The sequence below is a fragment of the Artemia franciscana genome, chromosome 11, assembly GCF_032884065.1.
Source record: "Artemia franciscana chromosome 11, ASM3288406v1, whole genome shotgun sequence".
Lineage (NCBI taxonomy): Eukaryota > Metazoa > Arthropoda > Branchiopoda > Anostraca > Artemiidae > Artemia > Artemia franciscana.
Genome location: NC_088873.1, coordinates 8,611,534 through 8,626,153, shown reverse-complemented (window position 1 = coordinate 8,626,153; position 14,620 = coordinate 8,611,534). Strand labels below are relative to the sequence as shown.

The 14,620-nt window shown below is 33.3% G+C and overlaps 1 protein-coding gene across 3 annotated transcripts; it reads right to left on the bottom strand.

The window, feature by feature from the left end:
• Positions 1–780: 780 nt before the first annotated feature.
• Positions 781–13,988, bottom strand: LOC136032766 (ion transport peptide-like). Of its 3 annotated transcripts, none has more exons than XM_065713116.1 (4): positions 13,942–13,988; positions 9,371–9,609; positions 6,550–6,710; positions 781–1,620 (listed from the first exon to the last, which is right to left on the bottom strand). In XM_065713116.1, exons 2-3 carry the CDS (start codon positions 9,601–9,603, stop codon positions 6,593–6,595), a joined length of 351 nt encoding a protein of 116 aa, XP_065569188.1. In that variant the 5' UTR covers positions 9,604–9,609; positions 13,942–13,988; the 3' UTR covers positions 781–1,620; positions 6,550–6,592. The 3 variants fall into 3 exon arrangements, with proteins under 3 accessions (XP_065569188.1, XP_065569187.1, XP_065569189.1); XM_065713115.1 differs by lacking the exon at positions 13,942–13,988 and adding an exon at positions 12,922–13,309; XM_065713117.1 differs by lacking the exons at positions 6,550–6,710; positions 13,942–13,988 and adding an exon at positions 12,922–13,308.
• Between the last annotated feature and the right edge of the window lie 632 nt (positions 13,989–14,620).

Below are 14,620 nucleotides of genomic sequence, written 5' to 3'. Positions count from 1 at the left end.
AAATTTTCTGGAGACTGTGACCAAGACCTCTAGAGGAGTTACAGCAACTTACGACCCACAGGCAAAGCTACGGAGCAATAATTGCAACTAATACCTCTCAGCGGTTGTGTAATTTCGTCAAAACCCTGGTGGGGGGGAGGTAAGTTGGAGCCACTTTTTGCAAATCAAGTAAAAATGGCAGCGAAAAATGAAAAATAAGTACCATAAAGACAAAGATATAACAAAGAAAGTTAAAGCTATATCTCAGGCACCTACGAAAAATGAAAGAGGCCTTCAGCATGTCCCCCTCCCTCTTAGAGATTTTGACGATTTTCGTTTAATTTCTTATTTTTCTATACAATTGCCATACAATATATTTTTTGTATGCAATACATTTTTGGCGTCTCTCCCAAAGTTCAGTCTTCATCATCAAAAGGTAAGCCCCTCCCAGAGTGGATTACAAGTTTACGTGCCCTGGGTAAGAGAATAGTTACAGCAACTTAGGCTTAAATATATACCCGTTGAGTGACAAAATGCTGATTGACACTATTCACCAACTGCAAACAATAAACCTTTTGATTCATAGATTCAAGGAGATAACTAAGGATTTCTCAGGGGAGGAGAGGGGTATTTTCACGGTCTTCAATAAAAGCCTATCTTTAAACTAATTTTCCGATTTTTGCAAGGGGGCAATAATTTTTATGGATGCACCACCTTTCTTTGCCCCTCCTCAGCAACACCAACGCATACATCTATATTCTAAGGTATCAGTTAAAACACAGTCTTATTTAAGACAACTCGTTGCAGCTCCATAAGATTTATTAAAAACTATATTCACAAAATATATTTCCAACAAAAAATAAAAACAATCTTTAAAATAATTTCCTTCATAACCAAACACTGGATCACTGGTTTTCAAGAGAGGTAGAATGCGATTAAAAGATTTACTGTGGGGTTTAGTTCGTAAGAGAGTCCAAAGTTGTACTGATTAAACTAAAGCACACAATTTTGAACCTTCTTAAGAATATAACAAATACATTTTATCTTTAGAATAGTTCTGAGGAATTAAAAAAAAAGGAGAAAAGGAAAATAGACTAAATAATTCAGGCGACTTCTCAGTAACATATATTAACGCCTTACTGAATTGTTATTATTTTGGGAGGTGGCAGTAATAATAGTCCTACTACAAAAATAAACTAACTTCAAAAGAGTTAGCAAGAAAATAATTAACCGAATGGCAACCACTTATACAAGAAAAATTAACTTATTAGCCGAGTCATTTAAATAATGAAATCAAACGTGGCCCTTAAATTTCAGATTTCTCCTTCAGTATGATCATGTATTGTTCAAAGAAGGTTTAACCATTGAATAAATTTTGCAAATACTAAATTGGATTGGTGAATGTTATCACAATTTGTTTCGAACAAGTGCCCGTGTTTTAAAGATGCAAGTGGTACCATCTACGGCAAAAAAAAAACAGGATTATCAAACACAAAACATGACTAGAACAAGATGAGATCAAGCTGGCCGTCGCTTCCTTTTCACTTTTTTCCCAATCTTTCCACAAGTTCTTGAAACTCTTCTTTTATCATTAAAGCGTCGGCACAAGCTTTAAAATACTCGGAATCGAAACAATTAGACCTGAAAAATAAGAAAATTATATGCATTTGTACTGAATAATATACTCAGAGGGTATGAGAATCCCACCGTTAACAAAATTGTCCTATATTTGTTATGATGAAGAAACAGGTTATGCTCAGTGAAATTCTCTTAGTGATACCCAAAGAGATATTGATTATTTAAAGCGAAGATCTGGCACATACATAAGCGTGCTGTTAGGTCCATACCTCCACTAAGACGTCGATGTATATATATATATATATATATATATATATATATATATATATATATATATATATATATATATATATAATTCTTTCGGTGATGTGTATATTTTTGTCCAATTTGCCAATTTTAAATGTTTTTCTTTCTTTGGACACCTGTAAATTTTCGGGCTACCCACAAAATAAAAGTTGAGCGGAAGTTCCTGAAAGAGGTGTATAGGAATCAATTCCTTTTTCAGACACAAAAGGATTCCATAGACCTTTGAAAATCACTTGGTCTCAGAAGAGATGAGTTTGAGTCCCAAAACCCACTACCTCGAAAAGCGAAATATTTCTGCTAGTGCCGCATATTTAAGTACCTACATACATATTTTTTCAATGAGGTATTTCTCAATAAGCAGAAATTAAAGAAAAATGCAAAAAAAAGTTTAAACATGTGAGCCAACTTCATTCTACAGACCATTGATCCATAGTAAGTGACGGCTGTACCACCGTCAATTAATCGAGGCTGTGCCGTAAAGAGGTTAGCTCACTCAGAAAAGAACAGCGTCTGGAGGTCTGAAATAATGGAATTTTCAAATAACTTTCATTTGTTTTAATTGTTTTATTTATATCCCCCGCTTAAAATTATAAAATAAACCCCCAACGGCGAGAAAACTTTCATAAGCAATTTCATAAGCAACATACCATTAAAACGGGACCTCTTGGGCACTAGCAAACTGTTAGTCAAGCATTGGAGGATGGGTATGTAAAGGAAACTGCTGATTTTAAAGGAATTAGTCAAAATCATATTAGTCAAAATCGAATAGTCAGGAACTAGTCAAATCATGTATGAAATGATCAGCTGAGAATAAAAAGCAGCGAGTAAAATATTTTTATTGCAGGGAAACTTGTGTGCGTCTTTGGGGGGGATACATAGAACCATACCACTTGGCATGTAGACACAGAATGAATATTTTCTGGTATATTATAATGTATTATCGTTCATTCGTATGTACTGCTACTCATATCATGTACTGATATATAACTAATGGGAAGTACTGATAGAAAGTTTTGACTATATGAATACTCAAATTTATCAACTGCATAGGGATCAAGAGCTTATTTTCATTTTTTTTTACTTTTTTTTAATTCCTATATTCACGGCGCCAGGTACTTAAAGGTATTTGATATACCACTAATCCTTTACCTCGTTCCGTAACCTCGAAGTTTTAAATGTCCGCTGAACCTTCTTTTGAAGGAATCAACAGAGGGATTTGTAGGAATAGTATCCACAGGAAAATCGTACCAGATAGAAGTGCAATACCAGATGAAGCTGTTTTCCAAGTAATCGGTTCTTGACCTGTTTTCCTTTCGATAATTGGACCGAACTGTGTACCTTTTGATGAAACAACGCAATATATTCCGATCCGCTACTGCACTGTCACACAGGACACACTTGTAGAAGAAGACAGTGGACGAGTGTCCTTTAATCACAAATTATACGGGAAAGTTAACAGCCTTCGTCAAGGGCAGTGTAAAAAATCTTGTAAGCATTAAGATATGATGGTCGGTCGAGATTTGTCATTTCTTTAGCCTTCTAGCACAGTTGGAGCTGTTCTCAAATATGAGGGATTAAATGGAGTAACATATTGAAGTCATTAGAATTGTAAAGGGCAATGTATTGGACTGAATGACATATTTAGGTAAAGACCAGGTTAGTGAACAACATTAAAAACTCAACTTGATCTTTCCATGTTGTCTACTATATCTGAAGGTTAAAATGGTTTCAATAAATATTTTTAGCTTAAATATGAAATACTGATATGTTTCTTTTTTTTACCATTAAGTTATACTGTCTGTGTAACTTAAATAGTTCTAAAATCTAAACTCATATATGGAACCCTATTTTGGCGTTATAGACCCAATTTTCTATACTATTTTTTTGGGTACCATGAATGAATCAATTCTAAATTGCTTTTCGGCGAGAAGATTAACCTAAAACATAACAGGAAGAAGACGAATTATTAATTCCAGTGTTGTAGGACAGGTAAATTTTAGTGGGAGAATTCTAAAATGTATGTGGTTTTCCTTATAATTTTGTAATTTTGCAGATTTGCTGATTAAATTTAAACCCTTAACACTGACAAAGGTCTTAAAAAGCTATTTTATTCGAAATAGTTTCAAAGTGAATAGCTATGCCTCTAGGGATGCCATGTCCCCACAGCCCCCGGGGCAAAGAATGTAAATTATGTGATATGTTCAATTTTGGGCCAGAACCAACTGAGTTTCGTAAATGAGCCAAATTACAAATTGCTTTTGGGTGACAAAATTGACCTAAAACTAAACAGTAAGAAAGTGAAACATTAATTTCAGCGCTGCAAAACGAGAAAATACCAATGGGAGAATTATAAAGATTCTAAAATGTAAATAAATTCCCTTGTACTTTTGGAATTTGGCTCCTTTGGTGATTGGTGGATGTGCAAGAAATTATAGGTAATCTATGCTCCACCATACACAGAGCTCTTTCCAACTACCAATTTATTCCATCAGCTACGATTCTGCCGATTAGATTTAAGCTCTGTTCCCTGTATGCGTCGTTCTATATTTCTCTAAAACTTTCGAAGTCTTCTCTTAAGCCTTTCATCTTTTTTATCATTTCAAACAAGCAAATCAAGCAAAAAATATAAAGCATTCTGTAAAAAAGTACCAAGAATCTTGAGTTTTTGGACAAAGAGGAAGAGGAAAAGACACGATGGCCCCTATTCTGGTTATGTGTCTGTTATCCCCCATCTAGTGCTTGATGTGAACAAAATCTTATAATTTAAATAACATCAATCAGCAATGAAAAAGAAAATCTGAGAGTGAATAAAATGACGATACAAATAAGAGTTCCAAATAGGGACAGGTCACTTTATTAGAGAGTAAAATAAATATATATAAAAAAGCTCTAGACAGTTTGATGACACAGTTGGTCATCATCATCAGTAGAATTAGGTACTCTACTGATGATGATGACCGAATGTCATATATATATATATATATATATATATATATATATATATATATATATATATATATATATATATATATATATATATATATATATATATATATATATATATATATATATATATATATATATATATATATATATATATATATATATATATATATACACTTATATATTTATTTTACTGTCTAATAAAAGAACCTGTCCCTATTTGAGACTTTTATTTGTTTCATCATAGAAAAGGCAGTGTGGTTTTGGGGAAAAAGCACCAATGAATAAAATAAGTATCAAAAATGAAAATTTCATAAATACAAGAAGCTGAAATCTACTACAACTATTAATTTGGTTGATAGCTTATAACATGACAAATATTACAAATATATGATTGCTGCATCCTATACGAAGAATTATTGTTACCAGTAGTGAATAGGGCACATAGGTGTGAGGTAACCCCCCTATACGAAGAATTATTGTTGCCAATAATTAACAGGGGTAGAGAGGTGTGAGGTAGCCCCCCACTCACACAGAGGTGTGAGTGGGGGGGGGGGGTTAGCTAGAAGCTTCGTACCTAATTTATAGGGTTCTAGTTAATTAAACGAAAACCCACATGAATTACGCTTAGGTTAGACAAGTATTAGAATAGACTCGAAATATATGGTTTGAGCTATATATTTGCACATTAAGGGTGGGGGTAAAGTATAGCGGGTCAGCATGCAAAATATGTTAGCTGCAACTGTTCTGTATATTATGAAGTAGGCTAAGTATTGTTTTCTAACTTCTACTACTACGACTACTACTAACAACTCACCTCAGCACCAAGCTCTCTATTTAGAGCCTCCCTTTTTTCACCCTCCCAAGAAGTTCTCATTTCCTTTAAATATTTCTTTATGACATCTTTCCACCCCAGACGAGGAAGATCTGCTTCCCGTTTAACCCTAGACAGTTGGACGGTTTTCTAACTTTACACTGTTAAATACGTCACCTACCCCTAATTTACAAATATATAGCCCAAATTGTATATTTCCCATCTGTTTTGTCACTTGTCTTTGTGACTATGAAACCGGTTTTCTCAGATTTAACCTAAGCGTAATTCTTGAGTGTGTTTCCTTTAGTTACAAGTACCTTTTATAGTTTTTACATTTTCTGATCAATCAGTTTTAAATCGTCAAAGCTCCCTCAAACAACCAGTTTTCCCTATTTTCATTTAGTTTCCGTATAGTTTACAAGAAGGATCCCCAAATTTTAGAAAATCAGGTACGCCAGGTGGCGCATGCCGAGCAGGGCAAAACGATTCAAAAAGTCGTAAGGACTGTCGCATGCGCGGCAGAAGTTTGCTACGTGTGACTACGCTGTGGGCACATGATGAGGTCTGGAATGTTCACTGGGTGGTGGAAAGTGTTGACCCTCCAAATTCACATTGTAAATACCACCACCTCCTCTCAGAACAAGATTCAATGTACGTACTACCCATGTGCATAATAAGCAAATTGACTATGTTGCAAAAAAGCATGCGTTTTTCAATTCTGAGAAAAAGAATGTCCAAACAAAGATGGCTAAAAAGAGAGTGAGAAAAGAATCAAAAATTGCTTATGACGACAATCAGTCAAGTCTTACTATACATATAGTTAATCAATTAGGACTGATTTCTTTTTTTTATGGAAATAGCCAATGTTAAAGACCTAGTTCTCAGAATCAAATAAAAAGCTTGTGAAGCAGTGAGTGAATGTGAAATACCTATATAGAATAATTAAGTATATTTCAGTGAGCAGATGTGCAATTAGAATGCAACGTGACCGTGAATAACATTAAGCCAATCTTTAATGGTTTCGTCGTCCTCTGCTAGCATTAAAGTGTCTTTGCATGCCTTGAAATACTTCGTAGTGAAACAATCTGCCCTAAAATATAAAAGTGATTAAGTGCTATCAAAGCTGTGTGCTGTAACATCATTGTGTTAAGTGCTTGTCCGATAGTTGTAAAATGACCCTAGTCTTAGGAACTCTTACACTTTTCCGTGATTCCTCCTCCTCGCTTAAAAAATGTCACAAAACCAGGTGAAATATACCAGTTAGATTATGAAAAAATATTCAAGCGAGGGACACACAACGCAAAAACCAACGCAACGCAACGGCTTAAAGCAGGACTAAGGCATTGAAACCCATATAAAACTTAAATTTTTCTTTCCAAAGCTTGACTATACAAGCTTGACTTGACCATGTAATTTGTGGAATTTTTGACATTCTGGAGGGCACATGCCCTTAAAAACAACCCCTGGATCTGCCCTAATCAGAGGCGCCGTTTGGGCCAAATCTTGGGGTGGGTATGGGGCATTTGACAGAACTTGAGACTTTTATTATGAATCTAACCTACTTTCAAAGTTTACAATGATTAATAACAAATAGCGTAATACCCCAAGGGTCGTCAGGTAATTATGCTCTTTGGCTAATAGGCGTGCAGTTAGTTCAACTCATTTGAACAGAATGGATTATACTGGACATAATGGATAATTATGGTCGGAAAAGGGCCCTTTTTGGTGGAAGCTTGGGCCCCCTGGAAAATCTGGGGTGGGCATTTGCCCACCCCAAATGGCGCCTCTGGCCCTAATTCCTTAAGCTTATCTAAAAAAAGGAGGTCATAAGATTTTTGACATGTTCCATTCCTTAAGCTTGTGTTACAGAGGAAGGCCAAATAACTTTGCTTTTAAAAACTCAGATTTTCTTACCTGTTTTCTTATATAAAATTTAAAGCCAGGAAAGAAAAAGCGGTAAATGTTTAGTTTCGTCACAAGCTGTCTAAACTGCGTATTACTGCATATAGCAAGATTCTGATGATCGCATATTGTTTCTTTGTCATTATTAGAGAAGCGCATCCATTTTTAGCTTTCTCAAATCCTTCTCCAACGAGACTAAAAATGCATAAAGTGAGCTTGCTTACAGGTAACATTGCCTATAGAGCGAAGCGTATTAGTCCATGAGCCCCTCGGGCAGCGGGGCGAGGTTTGTATTCTATATTTATTCAACAAAGAGTGATAAAAATATAAAAAAAACTCAAACGAGGTTAATTAAATAAATATAGAATACAGACCTCGCCCGCTGACCGCGGGGCTCATGGACTAATACGCTTCGCTCTATTGGTAATGTTACCTGTAAGCAAGCCCACTTTACGCATTTTTAGTTTGCAACAAGGAGGAGGAGGGTCAACCAGAAATGGATGCGCTTCTAGAATTAGCATTTCTAAGTGCTCTAAACCGGAAACTATGCTACTTCGCAGCACTTGTGACGAAACTAAACATTTACCGAAAAAGCAAGTAAAATTACATTTGATTGGTTCACCTGAGTTAAATTTTAAGCTAGTAAAAAACGAAGGCTACAATTCACAAGACGTTTGACAAGTAGTCCCCTGTAATTTGGTGAATAGATAACTATGTAATTGGTTCCAGATGGCTGTGTATTACTAGACAAAGCTCTTTATCATAAAAATAAATAATAGGTAATTATGACTAAAACAGTTTTTATTATGTGTTTCTAATTATAACTGCGCCTTCAATTTTTTTTTTACTAACGCATAGCGGACACAAAAAATAATGATTTCGCTTCCGGGCAAAAATAAAGGTGCCTGGCTTATTGTTAACCTGGTCTATTATTTTGCATTGTTTGTATTTTGAAAATTCTTCTTTGGTAAGACTAGTTTGCTTCACTTGAACTAATTTCATACAAATCCTGAACAAGGATTTCATACAAATACAAGATAAGGAGCTGTCATTATACCGAACAAATGAAATATATTTAGAAATATTAAGGGTCTAAGCTTTTTTTTAGAGTAGAAACTTCCCTATTACATTTGTTTCTTGCATTAACATGTGATCTAGCTAAATTCATGGAATTTGTTAAGGGATGGATCCAATAACTGAATCACAACAAAAATTTGCAAGACAATGGACTTTTTTTTTTCTTTCTCATGTCAACTACTTGTCATCTACTTGTTAACGATCGGTGAAGTAAAAAAAAAGGGATTCTAATGATTGACCTAATGATTATTCTTAATTATTCTTAATGATTAGATTAACGAAAATACTAATATGAAAGCCTAAATATTACTAGAAGTATGCAGCAAGAATCTTGAAAGAGATTCTAAAAGCTTCTCAGGGAGCAGGGGGGTGGGGGCAGTTGCATAATTTTGTCAAAGTTCTAAAGGGAGGAGGGAAAAGTTGGAGCCAATATTCCCAAATTAAGTGAAAATGAAACTGAAAAATGAGCCAAACAGTACCATAAAGGCAAAGGCATACTAAAGAAAACTTGTCTGCTTCTCTGGATGCTTAAATTATGCAGGCTTATCTGAGTTTTGACAAGATTTTTGAAGAAACTAGCTTTCAGCTCAGGGATGGGGGGGGGGGGAAACTGGGGCCTGGTGGGGCAACTCTGAGTCTGGAGGGATAGTTACTCCCCGCTCCTGTCCCATAGTATAGTATTCCCCTGGGGGGATGGGAGGGTTAGATCCTGCAAATTAGTGGACTGAGGAGCTTAGTCCCCATGGGTGGAAATTATGCAAAGACACTTACCTGCAAAGTTGATGGATCTCAGGGTCCCGAAAGATATTATAGCAGTCATAGCAAACACGATCCAATTTAGCAAAGATCTGTTTATCATAATACCCTTTGCATTGTAGATCAAAGAATGAACGCTTACTAAGATGATGCCCCAAGGCATGACCATCCACTGGAGGACTTGAAATCATCATAAGGAAACTTATAGTGAACACAATTGCACTAGCTTCATACGTATATTTTCCCATTATGCACTAAAACATAAAGAGAGTATTTTTAGTAAGAAAAAGGGGAGAAGGAAAAGAAACACTAAAAATATAAACCATATAACAATGGGTGTAATAGAAATTTCCTCTCGTAAATGCTCGTATTTTCTTAAGAGGAGGGGATAGGGGCTGCATTAAAGAGGCTTCTTCGTGAAAACTAAATGATCAAGAGAAAAAAAAGAAGGAAAAGTCCACTCTTTTTGATATCTCCAAAATCCGGAGCAAACAGATGTCTTAGCAGCTCCCCCGCCCCTTTTTAGGTATCTAACAGGGACATAATTTGCTATGGAGCAGGAGGGTAACTTCACTCAGACCCTAGTTTGCGTCAACCCCAGCGGTCATGGATGTAGGGGTTATCAAAGGAGCTGCTCAGACTCCTTACATTTTCTTTAAAGAAATAAGAGCTCCGACTCCAACATTAATGCTAATTTGCAGAGGAAATTCAATTTATAAGTTTCTTCTTAAGTATATTTTTTGGTTAAAAAAAAAATCTACTCACTATGTTTGGTCTGCAATATTAATTTAGTTTATTATTGCCAACTTTTAGTAGTATTTAAAATTATTTGTATTGACTCCAGCCTTCACATAAGTAATATATATTTATACATACATATATATATATATATATATATATATATATATATATATATATATATATATATATATATATATATATATATATATATATATATATATATATACATACATTTATATATATACATATATATATATAATATATATATATATATATACATATATATATATATATATATATATATAAATATATAATATAAATATATAATATATATATATATATATAATATATATATATATATATATATATATATATATAATATATAATATAAATATATAATATATATATATATATAATATATATATATATATATATATATATATATATATATATATATATATATATATATATATATATATATATATATATATATATATATATATATATATATATATATATATATATATATATATATATATATATATATATATATATATATATATGTTTATATATACATATGCTTTCTTTATTGATAAGTACAACAAATATGCATTGGAATGAGGGTGTAACCTCCCACGATTTCCCATTATCAATAAAAACTACTAAAAACTAGTGATTTTTATTCACCTTCTCTTATTCTTAATCAAGTCATTTGTTCATGCCTTGAAGTATTGAAGCAGCAGTCACGGTCATTGATGTTTTTACAATTGGTGGCTTCATTCATGGTTAAAGGGGGCTATATTTACGCAAAATTCCGCTATAATATCAGTCAAGAAAGCTTGAGTTAATTATTACTTATTACAAAGTGTATCAACCTCAAATGCGGTTAGGGTTATGTAAATATTCACGCCATTCAGTTGATTATTTGTTTGTATGATTTGGACATAATCAAAGACAATAACCGATTGTGGACCATCCAGTGCCAATCAAGTTGTTGGGTTATTAAACGAGGAGAATTGTTCCATGGTGATGTCTTTAAACCCTCTATTTTGCACATGTTAGTCCCTTAACTATTATAGAATCAACTATTCACATTGGACTTTTTAACAATACAAACCTGCAAACAAGGGACTTAAAAAGGAAGACCGATCGGATGTTAATTCATCAAAAAATTGACAGTTTTGTGGATATTTTGAAAGAAGTCCTACATTGAACTAGATAAACGCACAATAAGTAATTTCTTTATAGAATAAAAGACTTGGAATAAAAGAATAAATAAACTTGGATATAGGGAAGGTATTGGGCATAGGGAACGTCTTGGGTATACGAAAGACCTTAGTTCTAAGCAAATTCATGGACCATTGGCAAATTGTTTGATTTCTACTGACCCTTTGAATAAATGATCCATGAATTTGATCAATTCTTGCCTGTCTAGATGTCTTTTTATTGACATAGTAAAGCACTAGTTTTACAGGGTTCTATGAGCACGGAATTATTTAATATGATCAAGGGTTTGAATAATGTGAAACTAATTCAAATGAATAATCGCATCAAACTAAAAGTAAAACAAAAGTTACATTTAAAGTTCCAAAAAGATTTCAAATTGTGCCCAGAAATTTAAGGTTCAAACCAAACTAAACTTTTCTGTTTACTTTTGGTAAAGATTTTCAACAGCCCTTATTTATATATATATATATATATATATATATATATATATATATATATATATATATATATATATATATATACATATATATATATATATATATATATATATATATATATATATATATATATATATATATATATATATCATGAAAAGAGAAATCACCAATGCAACAGCACAAACACACACAAAATATATATATATATATATATATATATATATATATATATATATATATATATATATATATATATATATATATATATATATATATATATATATATATATATATATATATATATATATATATATATATATATATATATATATATATATATATATATATATATATATATATATATATATATATATGTACTTGCAAGAATACACTAAAGAATACTCAAGGCAAGGGTGTAGTCAGGACTCTGTTCCAGATGAGATTGTGTCTATATCAGGTTTACTAAATTTAACTTTTAGTAACTAAATAACTCTTAAAAACTACCTATTTCCTGCAATACGCTATAGGCCATAGCCCAGATTCACAGGTTCGCTGATTTGGTTGGTTTACATCATTTCATGTGCTTGTTTCTCATCAGCTGTTGGCGCTTAATACAAAATAATACTAGTTCAAAACAATACCAAACAAAATAAGCAAATCTTTCTATATGGCTTAGGGCTTATTCCAGGCTGTTGGGGAGGGGGCAGGGACGGTGTGACTCTGGAAGTAATTCTGAAAGTCTGATAAATGGAAAGCGTAATAAAAAATCATTTTATTTTATTTTTTTATTCTAAGAAGTGGTGGGGCTTAAACTAGATAGTTACAATTATAAGTAAATGGATATTGTTTTGAATTGAGGGTCTAATAGAGCATAACTACAGGGTAGTCTTAATAATGTTGATTCAGCATCCAATTTCTTTTTAGTCGCTCGATAGAAGCGACGGAAGACCAACTTTATCTTCAGTCTTCCCGATTTTATCCCCTATAAGGCTTGAATAGAATACCCATTGTGCCCGATATTAATCCAAAACGGACAGTGCATAAACGCAGCTTAATACCATCGAAGCTGAGCACAAACCACTCCACGAAGTTTACTTGGCTTACAAAATACTCGCAATTCCTACTCACCGAATATTCTTTTTCACTAGAAATTCTACTCACCAAATCTCCAAGTCCTCACTGATATTAATACGTTATTTATTCTGCTCGAACACAAGCAAGCAAATGCAGTTCAGTCCATCAATTCTGATCTGATTGTGGCATATATATCAAGTTTAACTTTAATAGCGCAGCGTCCTAAGAAAAACAGCGCAGCAAAGAGGCTGGTCTTTTCTGGATCACGACATTATTTTGAGAACTCCCTTTAATGAAGAGTTCACGTGTGGTCACTCAGGGTTAATTACCACAACAAAGTGGGAAAGAAAAAAAAAACTTGGGAATGTATTTAATCAGAGGATAATTGAAACAAATTAGGTTTTTGGGATAGACATAGTCTAAGATGAGTAAACACAGACCTCGTGTAATTGGGACGACCTCATTCCAACTAAGCATTAAAAAAGTATATTACGTACATTTAGGTCTATGTGGGTCAAATCAAAGTTCCTGGGATGGCTCATTTATGTTCATAGTTTGTAATTTTTTTTACTTAATGATGTCCAGAACGTGCGCAGGGTCAAATTTTTACGAGTTTCGTTTTAATTGATTATAATATCCTTAGGATCAATGCCGTATCCAGGGGGTTAGGGGTTTGAACCCACCTCCCCCAAAATGTTTGTCCCACTCGTGAAAACACAACAAAAAATGAACATAAACACAGTTTTGATGCGTTTAAAAAATTTTTTTCGTACCCCCCCCTCCGAAAAATTCTTTTGTAACCCCCTCCCCCTAGAAAAAATCCGGGATAGACCCTGCTTGCGATTAACCTATTTTTTGCAATTTTCAATGAGTGGTCTCTCTTACAATAATTCCTCATGAACAAAGTCCTTAGAGAAGTGATAGGCTCACGCCTCTATTAAAAAAGAAAAAAAAAAAATCATTATTTGAAGAAGGTCTAATCTTTTATAGCTGAAGAAGTAGAAGCCGCTCTGACGGAAAGCAGGCGAGTTATTTTTTCCCAACCCATAAAGTATAAAATAAACGCATAAATATGTAAAAAAGGTTCAATATTTGAAAATCTATTACACTCTTCAGATAAAAACATTTTTTCGAACATTACCAATACTTTTTTGTGACTGTCATAGTTAAAATGCATGCGGCTAAAATATATCTGATAAAACCGTGTTGTTTTCCGTACAAAAAAGTACAAACAAGGAAAAAAAGAATTAGTAATTTCTTGGAACAATAGGAAGTACGTGTAAAGTGCGTAGTTTATTTTAGGTTCGGCACAGTGACGAATTATTGCGGAACATCTTATCACGCTGAACAAAAAAATACTTTAATAGATAAGGTTATTTTAGTTAATTCTGACTTGCGAGCGAATGTTTACAGGCATGGGAAATTTCCCCTCTGAAATGTCAAATTCCTTGCGAATTTTCTATTTTACATAATTTGACGGTTTTGGGAGGTTACGACGAACAAAGCCTCCCTCGAAATAAACACATTAGCATGTGACTAAATACTCACTGTTTGTACTTAAATTGTCATCCTACTGTTCTAAAAATTCTTTGAAAGTGTTTTCTTCTTCAAATTAATGGTATAGCCCTTTTAGTCTCTCTGGGGAGGGGATTGTAAGTCAAATTTGGTTGTAGGTTGTTTTGAATTATCTATTACATAATTTAAACATATTCATATATATTTATTTTATCTACTGAATCAAATGGGTGTAGTTCCATAAGTTAAAGTAAATCTGAGAAAAAGAGAG